A 24203-nucleotide genomic window follows, 5' to 3' on the forward strand; every position below is an offset into this window, starting at 1 on the left:
CATTTTTCTTTCCTGGAAAATTCTCTGAGAAAAATTGATTAGAGAAGAAGAAAGAAAAGCAGCAGAAAAAACTAAAATATTTGCTTTCTGAATTCAGAATCTTATGACTCTGCCTGTCTCCATCAAAACGCTGTGCAGTTGTCAGAGAGTTACTGATTCTCATCCAGAAAGCCTTGTCAGGTAGCAGAACTAATCAGCTCTTCATGCATCTCTTGTTCTTGATATCTTATAGTCTGTAATAATGTATTGACTCTACAGAATTGAACGTTAAAACTGATTACATTTTGAGTAATTTTTTTTTACTTCTTTTGTGGTTTTTAATGGGGAGAGAGAAGGCATAGATAACCCAATGGGAATTGTTCCCCGACTTTAGATGGTTCTATGTGCTTACACTTAAAATGTGTTTGTTCTGTGGCAGTGTGGTAGCTCTCAGAGACCGAGATGCCAAGGTCGCCCTGAGCTATAGATGGGCAAATGATTTATTTTTTGTTCTTTGCATCACTCTTTTCTTGTTAAAAAATCCAATTAATCTGTCAGGAATGATTATAAACTTGATGCACTAGTCTGAAAGTCTGTTTATATATTCATTTCCACAAATGCCAAAGGATAAATGACATCAAAAGGTGCTACAAGATTAAAAGGGCTGACATCTTTATCTTTGTGTAAGACATTTCAACTTGTAGGGCACCAATTTAAAGAGTTAGAACAGACCACTAAGGTCCAACAGAGAAGTTCAGTAGCTATTATTTAAAACTCTCCTGATCACCGCTATTTCTCGAATCCACAAGACAGAAAATTTTTATTACGTGAACCTTTTTCTCTTGAATTCTTGAATAGCCACCCCAAAGCCCAGGTTATCACTTGCAATAACACCCCATGCAACTTAGAAATATTGTATATGTTTATTATATATATGCAATTTCACATCAACAAAAGCATGTACTGTGTATGCTTTGTGGTAATGAAGGGCAGGTCACCAAAACATACCTTGTATCACTTTTGTACAGCTCCTGTAGTACAGGCATGACATGGAATAGCAAAACCTAGCTGGGGGGTGTAATTTATTCTTTTACTAAAAATTAGTCACTTGTAACTCTTCTTCAAGAGAGTTTAGTAACATGAGTATATATTGTGATAGCTACCAAGATGCATCAAATTCTATACAGAGAATGTCAGAAACTCTACCCTCCCCGCCCCTAGGAAATAAAACTTTATCCAGATACAGGTGATAATACAGCAGTAACATTGTTGTGTGAAAGTTTTGTTTTATAATTCGAGTTACGTTTCTAGATAAGTTAGCATCTACCTAAACTAATCACACAGCCCCTTGAGCACCTTAAATGTCTTTGAACAGACTACAGCCATCACAAATGGAAGATAAAGAGGTGGCTCAGAAGAGCCCACAGTCTTTGAGGTTCTCTTTTATTATTATATCTGTCACTGCATCAAACACGAATTTGACGTTTTGGGTATCAGTCGCACAGGTCATGTGAGAGTAGATTTCCTTATCTTCCTTTTTTAAATTCAGGTCTAGAAACTGGTTCTTGATGTAGTTCCCTGCATCTTCGAATGTATTTGGTCCTTAGTGAGCAAAGAAATGGAAGCAGGAAATATTAATCACATCTTACAAATCATAGAGCTATAAAGAGCACCATCAATTTATAGGATGTGTGCTGTGTGATGTATGGAGTCTTATGAACATCACCTCTCGACTCCAAAGTCAAGGTGTCAATGGTCAGATTCGATTTGTGCAGTACCTACATAGCATTATACACACACACACACACACACACACACACACACACACACAAACACACAAACACAAGCACACATATATACACATATATACATTGTATTCTATGATTCAATTTCAGCTCTGCTGAGATTTCTGAAAGTTGTATGTCAATTTATTTGGGTGAGTATGTAACAACATTAAAGAAGGGGAAGTTGTGAATCTCGGGGGCAGGAACATGATAGTCAGATATTGGATGGTCTAGAGGGAGGAAGGGGGAGAAATGATGCAATTATAATTTAAATTTTTTTAAAAAAATTAAAAACCGACCTAACAAGGTGAGTGACACTGATAACTGTCTCTCTCTCTCACACACAAACAAATACTGCATCTTGTGTTCCTGTGGTTATGCATATGGTTTAATGAAATCCAAAAGAGAAAATAAGACCGTGGCAGACTAGTTTGTAGAAACAGGTAGTATTAAGCAAGGTCGTAAGAGAGAGTTGAGAAGAGAAAGGATGAAGCATGGCCAAAATGTGCAACGGATCATGGTCTATAGTATCCCCAGCCACAGTCCTTCTGGATGGAGGTGTGAAATTGATTGAAATTTGGAAGGTCTTTTCAGATGGGAATGAATGAATGAAATTATGTAGAGGCAGTGTATGAGTCAAATAGAACGAGAGGTAAGGAAACTCGTTGTTTTGGCTGGGAGGGAAACAGAGGAGTTGAGTTGCAATGAGGAAGGTTATAGAGAGCGACTCTTGACTCCATACATGAAGAAAGTTAAGCCTGAGAAACTCTAGTAGAATGGGACCCAGATCAGATGGAGAAGGGCAGGTCTGAAACAGTAAAACTGATAAATAACTCTTTCAATTGATTGGCTTCGCACCAGAATAGATGTGTCGAGGACATGGCAGAAAGCACCCTAAACACTTTCTAATGGGATAATTTTTCTTTGCTTTCATGCTTTCTTGTTTCTCAAAGCAAAATTCTAGAATGAAAACAAAGTCTTCAAACCATAGAACACAGCTATGCTGGGAAGGTGGCTCAGAAGAACAGGTCTTGCCTAGCATGTACAGGCCATGAGTTCAACACCCAGTTCTAGTAAAGAAATGAACTAATAAATTAATTAGTTAATTAAAACACAGTAGGATAAAATAAGTAGAATGAAAATAAAAAACTTGGAAAGTAAATCCTGACAAGAATACAAAATCACTGTAATCATTGCTAGTGAGAATGCAAAAGGTTCCTTCCGATCTCTGGGGAAGACTAGACACTGAGTCATCCCAGCAGCTTGAGATTCTGAAAAATGTGAAACTATCATAATATTTGAAACATCTGTGGTTTCTAGATTTTGGAGGGATAGCGAAAGTATATATAGGTGAAACCTAGGTGATAGTAGGCAAACAGAACTATTGCATATGATGCTATACTAATTTTCTAATTTGGATCTGAATGTCCCCCAAAGGCCCATTTGTTACAGGTTTGGTCCCTAACTTGGTACCAGTTGATGTAATAAAAACTCTTAAGGTTGGGGCCTCAGGGGAAGTTTCTTTGGCCACTAAGCATGTGCCTTCAAAAGGGCCTGTGGGATGCCCATCTCTTTCTCTCTCGCTTCCTTCTTGTCAGGAAGCTAACAGGACCTGCCATGCCACACTTCATTGCCACAGACTTAAAAAGTAACAGTGCCAACTGAACATTGATTGTGACTTCACAGATTGTGAGATTTAAAAAACTACTTTTCTCTTGGTCAGCTGATTTACCTCGGACATTTGTTATCTTAACAGAAAACTAATTAACATGACATGCATTTAGCAAAATACATAGAACTATCAGAGACAGAGAGCAAACCCTAATTACACTGAGGATTTCAGTTAATTATGTGTCAACATCATTCCATCAATTACAACAAGTACAACATCAATATGAAATGCTAACTAATAGGATACTATGGTATGGGAAACTGAGAAGGCACACAAAATCTCTGTGTTCTCAAAGGATTTATTTCCCTGTGAACAAAACCTTCTCTAAGCAGCTGCATTAAATATGTACCCCTTAACTATGTCTTTATTTAACCTATACCATGAAATACAGGTTCATAATTGTATTTATCACATGATAGATGTGTAGGCAGAATGACACACACTAAAAATTGACTAGTGACTGCCATGCTCATTGTACATACAGGATAAATTTTGATTTGTAGTTATGTTTAATTATGACCATTTCCATATTAGATAATTTGATCAATAAGAGTGTATCTCAGTACTTAAAAAAATGAGTCTTTAAAGGTAAATCAACCCTTTTGTGTGACAGTAATGACTTAGTAGGTACTAACTGACAGGATCAGCAGTCAAATATGGGGACGTCAGGAGGGCAGAGAAAGAGAAGTACCACTGTTCTCAAATTCGTTCTTACTGTTCATTGGCCACACTGAATATTCTGAAGAGCCACTGAGTTCCAATGTGACATTTCAAGCTCTAGTAAGGGTGGCACCACAGTGACATTATTATACTGAAGGTAATATAGCTTGCAGTGTCATTGGATCTATATAAAGAGCAACTACTCTCTGCTTTCTAATATTTTCTAGTTTGTTCCATTTGGGGCTTGCTCTAATATATACAGTACAGCAGATTTCCTCTTTATTTGAGAGATTGCTTTTAGCTGGAATCACAGTCATGTTAAGGAGAGCAATGAAAGAGATATCTTGATAGACAGGCCATTGTGAAATTAGGGAGAAACCTAATTGTAGGGAAATTCCCAGAAATCCATGAGGATGACCCCAGCAAAGACTCCTAGCAATAGTGGAGAGGGCACTGGAACTGGCCTTCCCCTGTAATCAGACTGATGACCACCCTAGTTGTCATCTTAGCTTCCAGTAACTGATGGAAAGAGATGCTGTGATCCACAATCAAGCACGGGGCTGAGCTTCATAACTCATCAAAGAGATGGAGGAGGGATTATATGAGCAAGGGGGTTCAAGATTATGACTGGAAAACCAAAGAGACAGCTGACCTGAGCTTATGGATCCTCATGGACTCTGGACTGACAGCTGGAGAACTTTCTCAGAGCCCAACTAGGTCCTCTGCATGTTGGTGACAGTTGTGTGGCTTGGTCTGTTTGTATGGTCCATGGCAGTGGCACCAGGCTCTATCCCTGGTACATGAGCTGGCTTTTTGGAACCCATTCCCTGTGGAAGGATGCCTTGCTCAGTCTTCATGTAGGTGAGGAGGGGTTCAGTCCTGCCTCTACTTGATGTGCCAGGTTTTGTTGACTTCCCATGGGAGGCCTTACCCTTTCTGAGAGGTGGATTGGAGTTGGATAGGAGGGAGGTGGGGAGGAACGGGAGACAGGGAGGGAGAGGAAACTGTGGTTGATATGTATATAAATGAAAAAAAATTAAAATAAAATAAAAGGATCCAAATAGGAGGGCAGGGGAGATGGTTTAGACAGTATACTGCCAAACATACAAGCAGGAGGACCTGAGTTTGGATCCCCAGAACCCATGTATAAACCAGGGTGTGGCAGTGGGCTTCTGCAACCCCCAGCCTGAGGTGAGGGGGAGGATGGGGACAAGTGAATTCATGAAATTCAAAGGTCAGCAAGTTTATGTGCGTAGATAATTTACAAGTTCTGTGAGGGATCATGTCTCAAAAAGAAATAAGGAATGAGGACTGGGGATATTGCTCAGAGTTTATAAGCACTTACTCCCCTCTTAAAGACCTGGATATGGTTCACAGAGCCCACATGGTGGCTCACTGTTTTCAGGGTATCCAGAATCCTGTCCCATCTACCAAGGGCACTACATAATGTGGTGCACATAAACTCATTATTGAGCTCACACACATACACGGTGAAAATTAACCATTTTTTAAAGCTGGAGGGCGATTGAAGACATAGGTAACAGTCTGAGATTGCACAGGCATGCACACAACTTGCATGAACACCACTCCCCCCCACACACACACTGCGGGGGGAACGACATGTGGGCACATGGGTCTTATAGTAGCTCACTATCTAGAATGGAGGAAAGCAATGTTACCTGTGTACTCTGGGAAGCAGATGCTGAGGTGCACCTTGGCCACTTTTTCCTGGAAGAGATCTTTCTTGTTGAGAAAGAGAACAATGGAGGTGGTGGCGAAATACTTGTGATTGCAGATGCTGTTGAATAGGTGAAGACTTTCGTGCATTCTGTTCTGTGGCATAAAGAATGAGAGTGTGTAGGGTTATCATCTGCAGAGTTTGTGAGTGGGCCTCACAAGCAAGAACCTAGGTACTATGCACATTTGTGAGGGGGACACTGGGTTGGGAAGGGCAGGGCTACAACTGGGCAGCACTGTTTCGTGTGCCTTAGCTTCTCTCCTCTTCCTCCACTTCTTGCATCATACTTACCACCTCTTCGTCTTCGACGAGCACCATGTCGTAGGCACTTAGGGCAGCACAAAATATAATGCACGTCACTCCTTCGAAGCAGTGGATCCATTTTTTTCTCTCTGATCTCTGCCCACCAACATCAAACATTCTTTAAAAAAATAAAATGAAAAATTAATTTTACAAGTTTTGTTGAATTGTTGACATTGGTTGCATATTTCAGTATACTTAAAATGCATTCTTGGATTTCTGTTGCATAATTTGATGAGGGACTACAGGAAAAAGAGAAATTTCATGAGTAGAATAATTCTCACATGAACTTGAGCAATTAGAAATTTTAAAGCAGTTTAAAATATGTCTTAGAAGATTTTGATAAGAGTTTATATATATTTTCAAGAGCAAATAGACTAGAAGATTGGGTACATCATTCTGATACTAGGATTCTCTTTGTTCTCTTCTCACAATTCTTTTTTATTTGAACAATTAGCTTGTGTTCTGTGCTAACACTGATTTCAATCAGTTTACATGAAGATGAAAAGATATGATTGCTATTTTCAAAGATCTTGATGGCTGCCGAGAGATATACATGCAAGTGATCATAATATTATGTGATTAAATATTCAAATATTCAAAGAGCATGTCAGTACAGGGTGGGGTTTAAGTCAGTCTGCAGGATCACAAAAATCACTCCCAGGTGGGGTTTGGATGTGTGGACTGTTTCTACATTAATAAATTAGTAGCAGTTGACACAGACAGAGAGAACTGGTAAGTAGATAGCGCTCAACTTTCTACCACTCTTTCCCTTTTCTGAAGATACTGCACATCTAAAATGAAAGCTGCATTTCACCTCCATCTTTCCATGTCTCTCAGGACAAGAGCAAAAGTATCCTAGCCGACTGCTCCATTGCTGCTGCTCCAGCACCCAGAGGTACTCTCCAGGCACTCACACATTGTGTAAATAGCTTTACTCTTGAATGGCTATCATAAACTCACGTTCTTGCTGGCTACTGTTTCATGGCTTCTCTTTGCCTTAGAACAAGACACCAACTTGCAGTGGCCCACAAGCTGTGGTAGCTGCTGCCATCCTTCCTGACCTTCCAGGTTTCTTCTGTGTTGTTCTCCTCCCAACACAGCACAATTACAGTGTTCTCTTAGTTTAATCAATATCCCTCCATGTATCTGATGGCTCAGGGCTCTTTCAGGAGCTCTCTTTTTCCTGGGACATGTGGTTTTCTTTCCCTTTCACTTAGTTCATTGCTTTTGAGACAGTCTGCTGTAGCCCAGGATAGCTATACACTGACTGTGTAGTTGAGACCGTCCTTCCTTCCTTCCTTCCTTCCTTCCTTCCTTCCTTCCTTCCTTCCTTCCTTCCTTCCTTCCTTCCTTCCTTCCTTCCCTCTCCAGGTTGTGTGATTACTATACTGAGCATCTTTCTTTCTCTTTCTTTCTTTCTTTCTTTCTTTCTTTCTTTCTTTCTTTCTTTCTTTTCTTTTCTTTCCTTTTTTTTTGCCTTGGCCATTTCTTAGAAAATTTCTCCCTTCCATTACTGTTTCTTGCCCAAATTTTCTGTTTTGTTACCAGGTCTCACCCACAAAGGGGGCTTTCTGAGAATCCCCTTAAGTTCTCGCTCCTCATTCCATTTAATTTATGTGGCCCACTCTTATTTTATGGGATCCATGCCAAACAATAAAAAATATAATTCGTCTGTTTGACCCCTACCATGTCTAACAGAACAGGAGTCATGCAGAGTAAGAGCTCTGTGTGACTAGTTTCAGTTACATTGCCTGGCACCATGCCTGGCACACAGTGCACATGTAATAAATATTATGAAATAACTGAGCAGAGACTTTGGTGGTAAAATGAATGGACAACTTTTATGAAAAGCACATGTAAAAGTATCTAGGTGTGGGATTATCTGCGTGTCTGCAGAAAACAATCTAAGCTTTTAGAAGCAAGAAGAAAAAATTAAGCTACATGACTTAATAACGACCATTTTTTATTTATTCATTGTCATTTTAACAAAAGTTTATTAAGTGTTTATTAAATAAACATCAAAGACTTAGCCTCCAGAGCTTCCAATATGTTGTTGGTAGAGTACACAAAGTGGTGAAGAGTGTACACGGGAATACAGTGTGACAAGTAGGGAGGGGCTATACATGGGAATACAGTGTGACAAGGACGGAAGTGTTGTACATGGGAATACAGTGTGACAAGGAGGGAAGGGCTGTACACAGGAATACAGTGTGACAGGTAGGGAAAGGCTGTACAATGGAATACAGTATGATAAGGAGGGAAATGTTGTACGCAGGAATACAGTGTGACAGGTAGGGAAGGGCTGTACACAGGAGTACAGTGTGACAAGTAGGGAAGTGTTGTACACGGGAATACAGTGTGACAAGTAGGGAAGAACTATACACAGGAATGCAGTGTGACAAGGAGAGGAGGGCTGTACACAGACATACAGTGTTGGCAAGGAGAGAAGGACTATACACGGGAATACAGTTTGACAAGGACAGAAGGGCTGTGTACAGGAATACAGTGTGACATATAGGGAAGTTTTGTACACAGGAATACAGTGTGACAAGAAGGGAAGTTTTGTACACAGGAATACAGTGTGACAAGTAGGGAAGGGCTGTACATGGGAATACAGTGTGACAAGAAGGAAAAGGTTGTACACAGGAATAAAGTGTGACAAGTAGAGAAGACTGGACACAGGAATACAGTGTGACAAGTAGGGAAGGACTGTACACAGGAATACAGTGTGACAAGGAGGGAAGGACTATACACAGGAATACAGTGTACAATTATGGAAGATTGTACACAGAAATACAGTGTGACAGGTAGGGAAGAACTGTACACAGGAATACAGTGTGACAAGAAAGTAAGGACTGTGCACTGGAATACAGTGTTACAAGGAGGGAAGGAATGTACACCAGAATACAATGTGACAAGTAGGGAAAGACTGTATACAGGAATACAGTATGACAAGGAAGGAAGGACTGTGCACTAGAACACAGTGTGACAAGGAGGGAAGGGATTTACACAGGAATAGTGTGACAGGTAGGGAAGGACTATACTTTGGAGGTAGAAAAAGAATCAAAGCAAATACAAGATCACACAGTTTATATAGAAAGAGGCTGGCTAAAGGAAAAAAATAATTTTTAAATTCATATTTTCCCTTTAAAGCCAGTAGAGAATAAAGAAATGAAGTTAAATGTACCCAGTGATAAGAGGGGAAACTCTGAAAAGTCTAAAGTTTAACTACAGACTGGGAAACACAGGTCACAAGATAAGAACACCAATAACATAGCTATCATCTTTGTAGCAGAGAAAAGAAATTTCCCAAGTGTCCCAAAACAAACACCAGATATGCTGTACTCTTGGACACATGGAAGACTCATTGACTCAGAGCCCCGGAAGGAGGAGCCTGTCAGAAATATACAGCTGTTTTTCTTGTTTTTCAAATGCTCAAGTAACTAAGTAACTTGTGAAAGGTTATGAATCATTTAATGTTTGCTGAGACCTTATGTTTAGGCGCTATGCTAGGCAATATAATAACTAATTTGTGTGATATTTTCTCCCTTATATTTAAACTTATTTGCTATACCAAAGGTTCCATTCTAGCATCTACAGTTAGCAGCCAAGTCCTCTTGGGGTCACAGTGGAGGTGGAATAGTTTCTGGTTTTCTTTTTCCAGATCACACAGCAGTTTTTCTTGCTGGTAAGTTAACGGACAAAAATAAAACTTCTTCTGAGATGTTTCCCTATATTTCAGTAGAGATGGTGCTGATCTTCTGGATTTCATGTTTTACATATTCTCCACTTGCTTTTTCATCAGCCTCAGTTGATGTCAAAAGAATGTGATTCTGTGCCCTAACAAGGTGTGTTAGTGTGTGGGTTTTTCCATCTGGCTTTAGAAAGTTTATCGCTAAGATGGCATTCACGGTGGGCTTTTCAAGTGTGAGTGTCACTCGGTGTCACACCCACAGATTTGAACAGATAAGTGCATCATCAGTTCTAGCTTCGCAGGCTCTCTCCTCCGTCCAACAGCTGCTTACTGGGAAACTACCTGACCACTGGTCCCACACAATGGAGTCACATGAATGGGTGACTTGGTTTGTGAAACAAGAACACTGGTTCCTTTTCACACTAGGCATGGCATGGTCCAGAATTGAAGGACATGCTAAATTTGTCCACTAGCAGACTCGGATTTGATGGAGCATTTAATTTTGTCTCTTCTAATCAGATTTTGGGTTCTGCTATCCATTGCTGCCTACTCTGAATCACACTTTTTCTTTAACTCACACCACATCTTCAATCAAATTGTCTTCTAATCTTTCCATTTTGGGGGAAAAAAAACTTCTCTTTAAACTCTGGCTTTCAACAACCGCTCAGGTCTATTGCAGGTGACCCAGCCTTTTACCATAGAGGTCGTAATATGATTTCTCAAGAATTAGTTTCGTTTTATTTTATGTCTGGCACAGGATCTACTGCTAAGTAAAATGATAATAAGGATGATCAAGATATAAGGGCTCCAAAGGGAACTTTACGGCGTGTGTAAATTCAACAGAATGGGGCTGAAGGCTCTTCACACCCCCCTTGCTTGCTTATTTCCTGCGTATACTTTCCTTCACATTCGTAAGCAAGCCTTACCATCTCAAGCGGCTCTACTCTAAGTTGCGTCAGTTGGGGATTCTGAGGTGATTATCAAATTGAAAGCAAGCCTTTCCCCTCGCTGGCTAAGTCCTTCCCTTCTCTGAGGATCTGACAATTACAGTCTACTAGGAACTCGCGGCAGGGATGAGAAGACATTCTTCTTCTCCCGTGACTATAAACAGTGGGGACGCATAGGAGTAGTGAGATTATCTTACCACTGCATACATGCAGTATTTGAATTGTGTGCTCTCCTTGAGAAACTATTTAATAGCCATCGTTTTCTTCGCTTGTGGTAACACCATTCTGTGTCTGAAGGGAACATAATTATTTCGCCCAGTAAAATTCAGCCTTTGAAGAGTTGAACTAAGACTTAAAAATATATTAGTTATTGACCAAATTCGCTATTATTAAGATGTGGAACTTAGGTAACCTGCCCTCAATTCGGTTTCCTCGGCACTAAACAGCTTCCCACGAACATGCTTACCAAGCTTAGCTTTCTTAGAAGAGAGGACAAAGCGTACGCAGCCTTTGTTCGTAGTAACAAAGTGTTCTGAGAGTCCAGCTCTGCATGAATGTTTATGATCTTCCCATTTATGACTCACGTGAGTCACAGCGCGGCTTTCCGTACAGAATGGCACAGAGGCTCGGGCCGGGGCGTTCTGCGCATTTCTCTCAGCCATCTGCTGTTATGGAACTGAAATGCTCATTAACAAACCAGACCAAGGTCCGGAGAGGTGTTTTTATGCTGAATCTCCGGACATCACATTCTCTGGCTCTTGTTTCACTCTTGTAATAATGATTCATTTCTCACATGTATTTAATTTTAGTTTCTTATAAAATGTAAATCGAGCTCTACTTTATAGAATTATGAACTGATGTAACATCCTTAAATAAGCTGAAGACCAGCAAAGGGAAATTTCACTTATATATTTGACTATATACATAAATATATATAAACAACAAAAACAGTCTGGCCGTTCTGTAAAGAAAATTAAAATGAGAAATACATCTATATCCACTACATGGGTGGTTTAGACTGATCAAATCAAGCTGACAATTTAATGAGAGGAATGGGCACGCGTAAGTAGATAGTCCCCTGAATGAGAGCTTTGAGAATGTTGCATGGAACTTGTATTACTAATTGTGGATATTGGAGAGAGGGGTATTTGTTTAAAGCTTTAGGAGGGTCTTGAAAATATTTTCAAACCTCTGATGGTAAAATTAGCATTCTTGAAGTTGAAAGAAAGATTTTTAATTATTGATTATGATATAAATAAAAATTAACAAGCCAGGCTTTTAAGTGATAGCCAAATATTGATTGTGTGTTAAATTCTCCATGATGTTAGCATAGGGCAAGTCACCAGAGTCATATGACTGGGTTAAACAGCTGACCAAATAGTTGAGTTTTATGGTCCTATTTAATCAGTTGGAAGGCTACTGAATTTAATGGGTTTATATCAAATACTTGGCTAAATATTTGACCACAGGAAAGTACTTATGCTTCATAACATAATAGATTAGTATGAATAATTCGACTATTCCAATTATTGAAAATTCATTATGTAATTAAGGAGAACTAATTAATAGCCATGTTTCTGCAGCTCATTTGTGATTGATGTCATGGTTCCTCCTACAGGCACGGAATCTCTGGAAAAGCACCATTTCTAACCTTTCCTACTCTCTGGCTATGTTAAAACGAGTGCTAGTCTGAGTAGGACTTTACTCTGAGCTATTCTGTTAAATGGGATTTGTAGAAGATGCTGACTTAATCAGAATTATTTCAGTGTCTTTACTGTGAGCACCTATGAGGACGTGAGTTCTGTGCCGCCATTATACAGCCACAGTCACATGATCTCAGAAGACACCAAGGGCATGCAGGAACAGAAGGATGTCTAAATCCCTTAATTATCTTTGACATTAAAATATAACAAAAATATTTAGAAGTACAAGGGAACCAAATCTGAAAATAGCCATAATTACCAATGCCATTTACCATGTGCATTGATATTGGATGAAAAAAAGCTACTTTTAATAAAAGAAAGATAGAAAAATAATACAGCCATGTAATTTATTATCACAGAGCCATTAAAAGAAATTCCAGGCTGTGCATGTTGGAGCATACACACAACATGAGCTCTTAGTATGGGAAGGCAAGAGGGTGACAAGTTTGAGGCTAGCCTGGGCTACATAATCCCTTCAAGGTCAGCTTAATGTGTTGTGATATCAAGACCCTGTCTCAAAATCAGGAGAACCTGCCTAGGGGGCTAAAGCTCTTAGGTTTATGCTTAGTTCTGTAAAGCAACCAAATAATCAAAAATATGCCAGATCATATATTATTCTGGTAATATTAATTATGACTATATATGCAACAAATATGTAGCATATGTGGATTAAAATTCTTTGACTTCTAATAGAGAGTAACAAATCTAAAGCTGGATGCAGCTCCTGGCTAACCAAGCGGCCTCATAGCTAAGCCTGGTGACTCACACTCTTGGAAATGAACACAGTGAATAGAACTCAACTTTCATATTTTAAGAAAACTGTCATTTTTTTTTTTCAAATCACACATCTGTTCAAACATTCTTAAAAGCAGTTTTGCCAAATTGACAGATTTTCTAGGTTGAGACAGTTCCCAGCCTTTCTGGCTCCTCTGCCCAGGGATTTCAACTCTGTAGTTTAACTGTGGAACATTAAAGAGAAAATGGCTTTTCTACAATCGATAACTCATTTTAGATTTATTTTGAAATCACTTAAGTCTGGGGAAATTACTCCCCCCAAAGAAATGCTTAGATTTGCTCCCTGTTTTCCATTGACATAGCAACTTGAAAATCTGTAAACATCGTTGGTCAGATTGGCAGTTGGAACTTTGGTTTGATAAGAGCACTGGAGATAAGTTGTTCTATCAGCTTGACAGTTGCTGCTCTGGTTTGATAAGAATCCTCGGCTGATTTCCATTAAGTTTGATGATGCATGGAGATGACACAGTACTTTGGCACACAGAGCTTTTCATTTGGATATTCCTGCGTAAAATTCCCGACTTCTCTATTTTAATATGTAAATTAACTCTTTGGTCTTAAATAGTTTTAGGATGATTGGTGCTATGTGAATACAAATCAATGCTAATGTCATATATTTTAACACCTGGGAAATCGCTGAGGTGAACTTGGAAAGTGCATTACATTTCCATTCCATTTTGAAACGCAGAACTTTATATGTAGTATGAAAACCTAAACATTAGGACTATTCTCCTCAGTATTTGAGAAAAGATGGCTAAACTTTGGGAATTTATTAAATGATTATTATATCTCAATTGTTGTGGATAAACTTTAAAATTTTTCAAACATTTAAGCGAGATGTGATTTACTTTTCTTTCCTATCATTTTTTTTTTCTAGAAAAGGGAATATGAAAGAAGACCATCTTTATACAATAATTGCTTTACAATAAAAGAATACTTTCACATTCTAAAGTATCTCAGTGACAAAGTGTAAGGACTCACTTTTTATAAACAGGAAGCTGCACAATTTCAAGACAACTTCAGCATTTCTTGGATATGCTGAAGACTCTCTTTGGAGAGTCTTTGCCAATCTCCATTCCTCAATTCTTTATCAAATATAGAATCACCCAGCGTATCACGTCACAAGCAACATATTTGTGTACACTATACTTCATGGGATATATTTGCACATTCGGGTAACGCCGACCCTTTGCTTCCTCTTGCAAACCACTGTTGTAAGCATTGGTGGCAGATCGTTATCACATGTAGCCCCAGACTTTTTAAGCTTGAGAGTGCATGTAATAGAAATGGAAGCAAAAGGGAAAATGAAAAAAAGAAGCAAGGAGATCGCGCGTTGGTAACCAGGAGAAAGAGGGAAGAAGCGCGGTATGTTATTATGGAAAAGGGGAGGACTCAGGCATGGTGGAGACAGCTGCTTGTTTGAATTCCTTCCGAACTTTGCATGAGTAATATAACACTAGCAGCTCGAGACTGCCAGGGCGGAGGTATTTACTCCAGAGAAATCATCAATAACTACAAATGAGCTCTTATCCCCCATTTGTCATTCACCCTATAGCACTGGGAAAGCCTTTACTCAAGTGTGTGTCGGGACGCTGCTGCCCGTTTTCACGGGACAACTGTTTGAGGCAGTAAACAGACGGAAGGCCAAGGCTCTAAGGGGAAGACGTCTTCTACTTCGAAATCTAGATGATAAAAAGGAGCAAAAACACTCTACGTAAAGAATATACAAAAGTCTTAATGCCTGGAATGCCAAAACAGACAACAAGCTTATTCATGAGTGGGCTGTTAAGAGGGTCAGTGTGGAGTGGGGCAGGACAGGACTATCACCAGGTGACATTAACCACCAAACTGCTCTGTGATTCCGATGATCTGGGGCTGAGAGAATTCCGTTGGCTTATCTAAGACAGGTAACATCAAGATGCTTAACTCTGCAAATTCCTAATTTGATCCAACCTTTATCATTGGTGTTCTAGCTAAGAGATCCGCAAGGCGCGCTGCTGCTCTTTCTGGAGAGCAAACGGGGCTTCAAGACTGCATCAGTTCCAGTCTGTGCCGCGGGGATTAACAGGGAGGGAAGGCGGCAAGACAGAAAGGGGACTGTGTACAAAAGTCCTGGCAAGGCAGAGGGAGAAGGAGGGAGCAGCTTTGGACTTGGCTCCCACAGGAGCATTCCAGAAACTGGGGCAAAGTTCATCTGACTCAACAAAACCGAGCAAGGGCCGAGGCGATACTTTCGCCAAGTTTCCCCTGGGCAGAGCTGGCTGCGTTCTCAGCTGCCCCTTTGCCCTGCTCTCATGAGAGGCCAGTTTACTAATTAATTCCAGAAAATCCACTAATTGTAGGCCTGAAATGTAGTACAAATTTGGAAAATATTACTTTTATATCTCTTGAAAATATTTGAATCGCTGTTCTAATCAGCTACCTCATAATGACCAACCTAGACCCTTCACAGTGTTTCAAAACCATCATTACCCTCAAACTGAGTTGAGGATGCTGGATAAAGACCATTTAGATACTTTTTTTCCTCAAAATTGACTATAAACAATTCATATCAGCTGTTCTCTAGTTTTATTTGTTTGTTTCTCTTTAATTCTTTAAATACATTTACATTATTGCAGGCATGACTGACCTTGCTTAGTATGTAGTTTTAGCAATGTTTCATTACTAACATATTTCATTGGAACCCAGCATTACTAATAATCTATCTCATCCCCAAATCCACATAAAATAACGTGAAGCTTTGTATGAGTATGACAAATGTACACAACCTCTCTGGGGTGTTTGCGTGAAAGCTGTTAAGAACCAAGAGACATTATCTAACACTGTATTACAATTTCCATTTCTTAATATAGTCCGAGAGTGATTTGATAGTAGAATTTCAGAGGATTACTTGAAAGGGAATTAAAGGCAATAAAATAGGGATTCATTTCCATACCCAAAACGGGCTGATGAAATGTGTCTTGTGAGTTTTCTAAATAGCATCACATTCAAATAATTGTATTTTAATGATTTGCATTGTAAACCAAGTCGGTTTAAGGAATATGTCAAACAACTAGAGAAAGAAGTAAGAGGGTAAGTGAAATGGTACCCCTGACACTTGTTCCTAAAAGGCTATTTAAATACATTTCCTTAAAATAAACTCAAAGAAAAATGTCATTTTTAAGTATTAGAAATAAAATCTGGAGAGCACCTGACTGAGAACCGCAGCCCAGAAGGAAGGAGAGGTTTAGAGTGTGCTGAAGGAGTGCAGGAAGGAAGGTGCTGATGTCAGAAAAGGAGGTCTCTCCAGCTAACGCAAAGTCACTGCACTTGACTGTGGGGACAGCGTCCTCCATGAAGAAACACTGAGCTGGAAGTTTGCTCCACCCACTTAGCAGACAGGTTTGTACATACCTGAAGTTCAAGTCTTTAAAGGAGAATTGAGTTTCAATGATACCAGTCGTTTTCACCCGGGAATGCAGAACATCTTGCTCATTTGGCACGTACCCGGGGGCTGTGATTCTATCTAAGTCATTAAGGTAGCTAATGGAAACGAAATAAAACAGAATCCATTCATATTTTTGACTTTCCATTGGGATACACTGCAATTCAGCCCAAGAGTATTTTAAGAGTTTAAAGTGTGTGGAAAAACAAAACTCTCTTTGCTGCTTTCCAAGCTGCTGATCCGAATGGTAAAAACCAGCAGCCGGGACACCCCAGTGCGGACTGCAGTTCACAGCTAGCTTCTAGAAATCTCTTCTCGACCAGCTCCTCAACGCTACCTTAGTCTGTATCTTATGAAGTCTTCAAGACAGAGCTGCTATTGTGTAGGTAGATAAACGGGAGGCTATTTCTCCATGCAGGGCTGTTTGAATGCATTTAACCATGTTAAGGATGTCTTGGAATGTTTGCAACCACAGTTACTCCCAGTTCCTCAAAGTTCCTGTTGTGGGGATGATTTAATTTGAATTGTTTCCTTGCTATGAATTGTTTGGGTATTTTTGTATGGGTTACTTAGTTTCGAACACAGTCATTTCCATAAAGGGTCATGGATGAAATCCATAAGGCTCAATGAAAGATCCCAGGAAGTTCATGAGGGTCCACACTGAACCAAACCACGGTCCATCAGTGCATGGTGAAGTCCCTAACTCTTCCAGAATTCCTGTTCTTAATAGTGTGAACAATTTCCTTGTTCTCTCCTTTTGCTTACTTATTTTTGGTTTTAATTTTTACAGTACCTAAAGCTCAGTAATGGAGAGGTGTAAACTTAATTAAACTCCATGCACCAAGTCTGTTTAAGGATGAAAAGTGCTCTTAGCATTTTCAACCTTGCAAGAAATATCTACAAAGTAGAATTGTATTTTCTTTCATTTCTACCATTGTATTTGACACAAAGGATTAAATAGCATAGCAATATGGCTGTTTCTGTGATAAATTGAAATACAAAAGGTAATAACATACTAATTTTATGGTAAATTTGCACATTACATTGAGTCATGACAACAAACACATTTAAAAAATGATAATGTGTGGTTTCCTGCCATAGACACAAAACTTTGAGAGTAAAGTCTTACCAAACATGTATACCGAAAGGGATTTTGTTCAACAAGAAAAGTAATATTGTGCCTATGGAATACTAAAATGTGAAAATGTATCATTATATATTATATATAATATATATCAATATATGTGCTAATAAAGACTGCTTGACTGTAAATGGGTGATGAATTGAGATATAAAGAAATCAAAGAAGTATTGGAGGTTTTACAGTTTTTAACTTTTTATTTACTATTACTTGAAACACTGAATTTCCTATTGATGAGCTCGGATCTGTGGTAGGTGTATTATATATCATTCATTTCATGCCCAGGTAAAATCATGTACTTACAAAAATAGAAATAATATTCATTTAAAGAAAATTTTAGTAAAGATACATTTTAAAGAATATTCTTTGCATTTGTAAATTATTTCAGGCAAAGAAGAGGCATTAGCAAACTGATTTTCATCTAAAGTCCTGATTTTAATAAGCAAATATGGGATTTGGATGTCAAACCCTGTAGTTGATAAGCCAAACAGAGGTCATGACTGAAATCATTTAAAATGTCTTGATGACTTACTTCTAATCCTGAAAAGACAGTTTTTTCCCCATTGAGTCCATGTTTGCTCTTAGCTCTTGTGGAATTTAAATAGCACACTAGATGGCCCCAATCAGTAAGCCACAGATCCTTAGTTAGCTAAGGCTTTCCTCATTTCTTTATTTAGATCTTTGGGATTGACTGGCCAAACACAACACTCCAGCCCTTTCCTCATTAACTTTGCTCTTCTGGTAGTTTCCAGGATAACTCGAGACGTACTTGATATAAGGAAGTTTTAGGTCATGGTAACAATTGTATTACAAGCAGTTTAATGCCCTCCTAAGTTCCTTATTAATATTAAATATTTGCTGTGATTGAATCCAACAGGATGTCATAATGTGCTAAAGACTGGAAACATAACATCTATGGATTTTCAGATTTTTTTTTCTTCCTCAATAACCTAGTGAGCTAATGCATATATCACCAATCAAAAGTTATTCCAGTAGACGATTTCAGCAACATGGAAATAAATGTTTCAGATTAATATGGCCTCAAACATCGGTATACACACCATCTGTCTGCATTAGTACTAAGCACCGTGTATCATGGTTAATTCCTTTTAATTAAGAGAAGATATGTGCAAGAGTTGTTTCTTCTCTGGCAAATTGCCTCATGTCTTTTCAGTTGTCTCTCAGTTTTTTAAAATAAAGTTCCAAACCATTTTTCCTTGTTTGTGCGCCCAGTTATAGACTTGTGTGTCACCTATGATCCCGAGAAAGTCACTTACTAAGCGGCAGAGTCATTGAGCTGGTATTCAGAAGCCCTTTCAAAGCAAGCTTGGATTCCTGGGTCTCCCCAAAGTCGCTTAATCACTTCTGCCAGCTGGGGTGTCATGTCGCCATCTTCCAGCGTATTTGCCATTGCGTGAAGTTGCTGCTTGTCTTCCTGGAGAAATATTTTGGTGGGAAGAAGACCAGCAAGTTATTTAGGCTCGGATATTTTAAATGGAGCATTTAAAAGGCTTTTTATTATCTACTTTTCTTGTTAAAAATTTCATTGACCATTTCTTCCAAAAATTTATTAAGAGTAAAAAACTAGAATCCATTATAGTAACAGGCTGATATCTGTAAAAGCTGCATTTTGGGAAAATTATAACATAGTATATGGAGAAGTCTGAATACTTTGGTATATATCATTGACATCTGAGTATTTTGTCAAAAAGAATAACAGTGCTTTAATGTAATCCATAGCGGCTTGGGTCAAATGTTAGAGTAAAAGAAAAATGAGATTGTTGTAAAATGAAAATAAAAGTGAGATTGTTTATCATGAGATATTTCTTTGTGATCCTTCTGGCACGCGATTACACACTTGGACCCAAAATAATGTCTTAATGCTATCCCTTAGGTGGTGTCAATTATGAGCTGTGCAGCAAATTTGCCACTGGGCAGAGGTGAAAAGTGGCTAAGAAACAAAATAGCTGAGTAAGTGTTGGGTCAGTGCCTGGTAGCACATGGCAAGAAATGAGAAAGGAGAGGGACTTGCTTCATAAATAAACTCCTTGACAAAACACATGGAATATATTATATACAAATTCCAAGATCGTTAGGCCATTATCAAAGAATGCAGAAGGCACACACACTTTAGTACTATTATTACCTGGGAGGGAAACATGAAATAAACATTGCCATGTAAAACATTGGAGACGGTCTTCACAAAGGACACAGCCCTGCAAAGGGAGTCAAGCAGTGCTGTGGTCCGCCTTGGATTTCAGCTGTTTGAAGTTAACCAACTGCTCCCTTTCAACCCATTTCCCACCTCACCTTTAAATTAAAGGATTATAGGAGGTCATTTCTTAAGAGTCATTGTAAAATTCTACGTGCTTAAGAAAAGTCAGGTTCAACAATAACAAACTAGCTATAAAAGAATAGGTTCAATAAATCATCAAATGATAAAGATGGGAAGGTATTGGAGTCTCTTTTGCACGTGTGAAAGAAGGAAAAGAAGAAACTTATCTGAATCCAAACTGTGGGGAAAGTTAGTAAAGAAAGTTTTTAGAGCATAGACTCTAGGCTTTGCAAATGATTTGCCCCAAAATATTCTTAGCATATCTCCGTTCTCTCTTTTTATCTCTCATCACTCTCTGAGAAAACTGATAGGAAGAAGGGGATTTATCCTTTCCTATAAAATAAATAGTATAGAAAGGAATATTTTCCTTTTCATCCTGATAACTTCCAATGTTCATTAAAATGGTCAACCCTAAATTGGATGTGTAGCAGTAGGCTGCTTAGCCCTGAAATAATCACACAGAAACTGTATTAATTAAATCACTGCTTGGCCCATTAGCTCTAGCTTTTTATTGGCTAACTCTTACATATTAATTTAACCCATTTGTATGAATCTGTGTATCACCACATAGCAGTAGTTTATCAACTAAAGTTTCTGCATTTGTCTCCAGCAGGGCTACATGGCATCTCCTGACTTCATCCTTCTTCCTCCCAACATTCAGCTTGGTTTTCCCCACCTAGCTAAGTTCTGCCCTGCTATAGGTCCAAAGCAGTTTCTTCATTTATTAATGGTAATCACAGCACACAGAGGGAAATCCCACATGCCTGGGGAGGGACAGAGAGGAGGAAAGTACTTTGTGTCTTTCACTAATTTTACACATGGTTCTTCCTATGCCTACTGCTCTCGTACACAGATCCCACAGGGGGCTGTTCAGTAGATGCCATCTGGAGGTGACCAGCCACTCTGGGAGGGGCCTTGTGGAAATAGAGAAAGTCGTTTAATGCTTTTGTTTTGTAGTGGGGTTACTTATTGGCTTTTAGACTATAATAAACTCATAATTTGTATATTAAGATAGTTTTTACATATTATCTATTTTTCAAGTAAGTAGGTTTTTAAAGCATCATAATGTATGAAATAGTTATTAATTAAATATAGGAAAATTACTTAGATGCGATATTATAAACCACAATACAGTTAGTTTCTTATGTTGTTGTACTTATTATTAGTTTCAAATCCTAAGAAAACAATTAGTATTTAATAAAATTATAGTGAGCAGTAGGAAAGAGAGGTTTAATTGACAGAAAAATAAGAAAATAGAAGCTGGTGGTCGTTAAAATTTGTGAAATTATATTATGCTCCTTTGACATAGACCAGGGCAACAAACACAGTCCTGTGATTCTTTAGTTCACAGTCCACGTGGGCCTTATAATTATCACACGGCCTTTCAATTATTCCATACTTACTGCACTTCTAGGATTTACATAATCGATCCCAAGCGTCGTCATTGCTTTCACAATGGCTAAGATGGACTGCAGCGTGTTGCTGTAGATGACGGCCTTGAACTCCATGCATTCTTGCTTACTGTACCCGTTCTTATGGATGATCCTGCGATTACACAAGAAGAGCTTTTGTGAGTTGAACTGGTGTAGTACAAATGACCATCAATAATAAGCTGCTTGAATAAAAGCATAGTATGTACACCGTAACAAGGAAGGATTTTCATCAAGTGTGTTTGCCAAGTCTGGGTAATGTAACATCTCTGAATGTTTATCCCTCACTGTCTTCTCATAAAAGGCCTTTAGGTCATAGGAAGAACACATGCTAAATATAAGGCAAATTAAATCTTGTTATAGATAAAATAATTTTTCAAATATATAGATCATGAACACTTTATTTAGAACCTAGATTTCTTTTTTTTCCCAAGAGGAAAATTCCCTGATTTTCAGGTCGAGTTGTGCACGGAGTCCAGAGCCCCGGGTGATGTTTTTACCGTGATTGAAGTCTCAGCAGAACACTCCTGATTTTCCTGTCTCTGAAGAACATTCCTGGGTAGTAGGAATGTCTGCTTTCTATTTACAGCTTTAACAAAGACAGTTTTTAAAAAATAGAGGTAATTTCTTTTGTTGGTTCCCTTGCTGTTCCTCAATGTGTATGCGTGCTTCTGGGTTCTCAGAGGTGAGTTAGCCGGGCAGTAGATTTGGCTGGGCTGTTCTCTTCCCTCCTCTCTTTCAATCACAGTCAGGCTTTGGCAGAGTTTAAGAATAACTCTTAAACTCTTAAAGATCAGCTTTAAGATCAGCTTAAAATAGATCTTCCCATTAGAGCTAAAATCTCTGTTAGTGCTAATTGCACTTCTTTGTTGTGTGGTAAATTCTTCCTGGCATTCTTTTCTTTATTTCATGTTATTTTAAAAGTGCTTTGTGTTCGGATTTGAGTGCCACTTCTCCCAAGATTTATTTTGTATCTACACACATGGAAGTTCCAGCTTAGGGGTTCAGCTTAGCACAAACACCTCCTCAACGCCTTTGAAGAGATAAACACCATAAGATGGAAGCATCAGGCATCGAGAGGAAGGCAGAGTATGCCTCTGTTATTTGAATCTATTATTCACATTTGATTGCCAACAAATGCACAGTTTTGCCTTCAACAGGGCCGTGCTTCTCTTGCTGCATTAACTAACTAAATCACTTGAATAACCAAAACCAACAAAAACAAACAAACAACAAAAAAAACAGGGGGGGATGGACTATAAAACTGCAGAACGGTGTATTTGTCAATAGATCAGAGCAGGACTTTGATAAAACCCAATTCTCTGTCCAAAATTAAAACAGAGAAATGATTTTTAATTGTTAAATTAAAATGCCAATTGTGAGTGACTTTGGGACATTCAGTTCTGATGACTATGAGGGAAAATATGACAGAATCAGCTGCTTAGTTTTATTTCTTCTAGATAGAGTTGTCTAGGTATAAGTTGGTTCCTAGCTCTTTGCAATCCAGTAAGATTTTATTGGTCATTTTAGTTCCTCATTATGTACTGAAATAAATGACTGAATTTCCCCTGACTCTCATCCCACTAGGTCCAGAGTGGAATTCCAGTTTATGTAGCATGTATCACACACTGTAACCCCCAGCCAAGATACAGAAAATTACATTTTAGATCTTCGAATGACCACTGAAATCACTCTTGATTCAGAGAGCATAACCATGAAACCCTTCCATCACAGTAAAATTTCTAAGGAGAAGCACCAAATTGTAGGGAAAAAATTACCATTTTTTACAGATTTTGTGTTTTATATAAGTTCATGGCCATATCTGTGTAAATAGACATTTAAAAAACTGTGGTAAGTTCTATTACGGGTAATAAAAATAAAAAACAAAAAAGAGAAGAAGTAGTAGAAATAACGAGCTGATTAGTTTAGCATAATGAGTTCTTTCTAAATGGTCAAAAGCAAGGAGGACTTTATAGATAAAAGAGGCAGTCCAGGTAAATAGAGACACACAGTTACCGAGCTTTGGGTATGGGTAGGACAGACATTGTCATACGTATGTGCAATGACGTCATAGTAATGCAAGGGAATGAATAGCTTCAACAGTTTGCATCTTGATTGCCTGTACTTTCTCTTAAATTAGGAATCTTTATCTTCCATTTTACCATTTTAAATAGTTACAGGGTTCATATTTTACATATATTTTCATACTTTGCATATTTAAATTATTTCTGTTATACATATTTCAAAATCTTCATGCAATTTCTCAGATACTATATAGCTAAAGAATACTCATGACTTTCCCAGTTTATTATATAATATATATATATATATATATTTTAAAGAGCAGCTTCATATTTTGTGCATGAATCTTTTGCCTGAATTATTTTGCATGTGCTTGGTGTTTTGAGAGACCAGAAGTAGGTTCCAGAAACTCTGCAATTGTAGTTAAGCATGATTTTAAGTGGTCATAGGGTGCTGGAAACCTGGCCTTCATCCTATGTGAAGACAACCAGTGCACTTAACAGCCTAATAATCTCTTCAGTTTTAAATTTATGCTAGATGTAGAAAAAAATATATCTACTAGTTTTTTTGCAAAATG

General features: G+C 38.4%; 1 protein-coding gene across 1 annotated transcript in view; it reads right to left on the reverse strand.

Moving 5' to 3' along the window:
- Nucleotides 1–883: 883 nt before the first annotated feature.
- Gnat3 (G protein subunit alpha transducin 3) overlaps nt 884–24203 on the reverse strand; it is a 40205-nt gene continuing 16885 nt past the window's right edge. Inside the window, exons 3-8 of the mRNA XM_085684065.2 lie at nt 21578–21719; nt 19117–19274; nt 16669–16797; nt 6125–6254; nt 5775–5928; nt 884–1581 (exon numbers count right to left, since the gene is read on the reverse strand). Of these exons, the coding sequence (XP_085540191.2) occupies nt 1391–1581; nt 5775–5928; nt 6125–6254; nt 16669–16797; nt 19117–19274; nt 21578–21719 (904 nt within the window). The 3' untranslated portion in view covers nt 884–1390. The remainder of the gene's footprint in view (nt 1582–5774; nt 5929–6124; nt 6255–16668; nt 16798–19116; nt 19275–21577; nt 21720–24203) is intronic.

The sequence above is a fragment of the Myodes glareolus genome, chromosome 27 (genome assembly GCF_982192425.1).
Source record: "Myodes glareolus chromosome 27, mMyoGla1.1, whole genome shotgun sequence".
Taxonomy (NCBI): Eukaryota; Metazoa; Chordata; class Mammalia; order Rodentia; family Cricetidae; genus Myodes; species Myodes glareolus.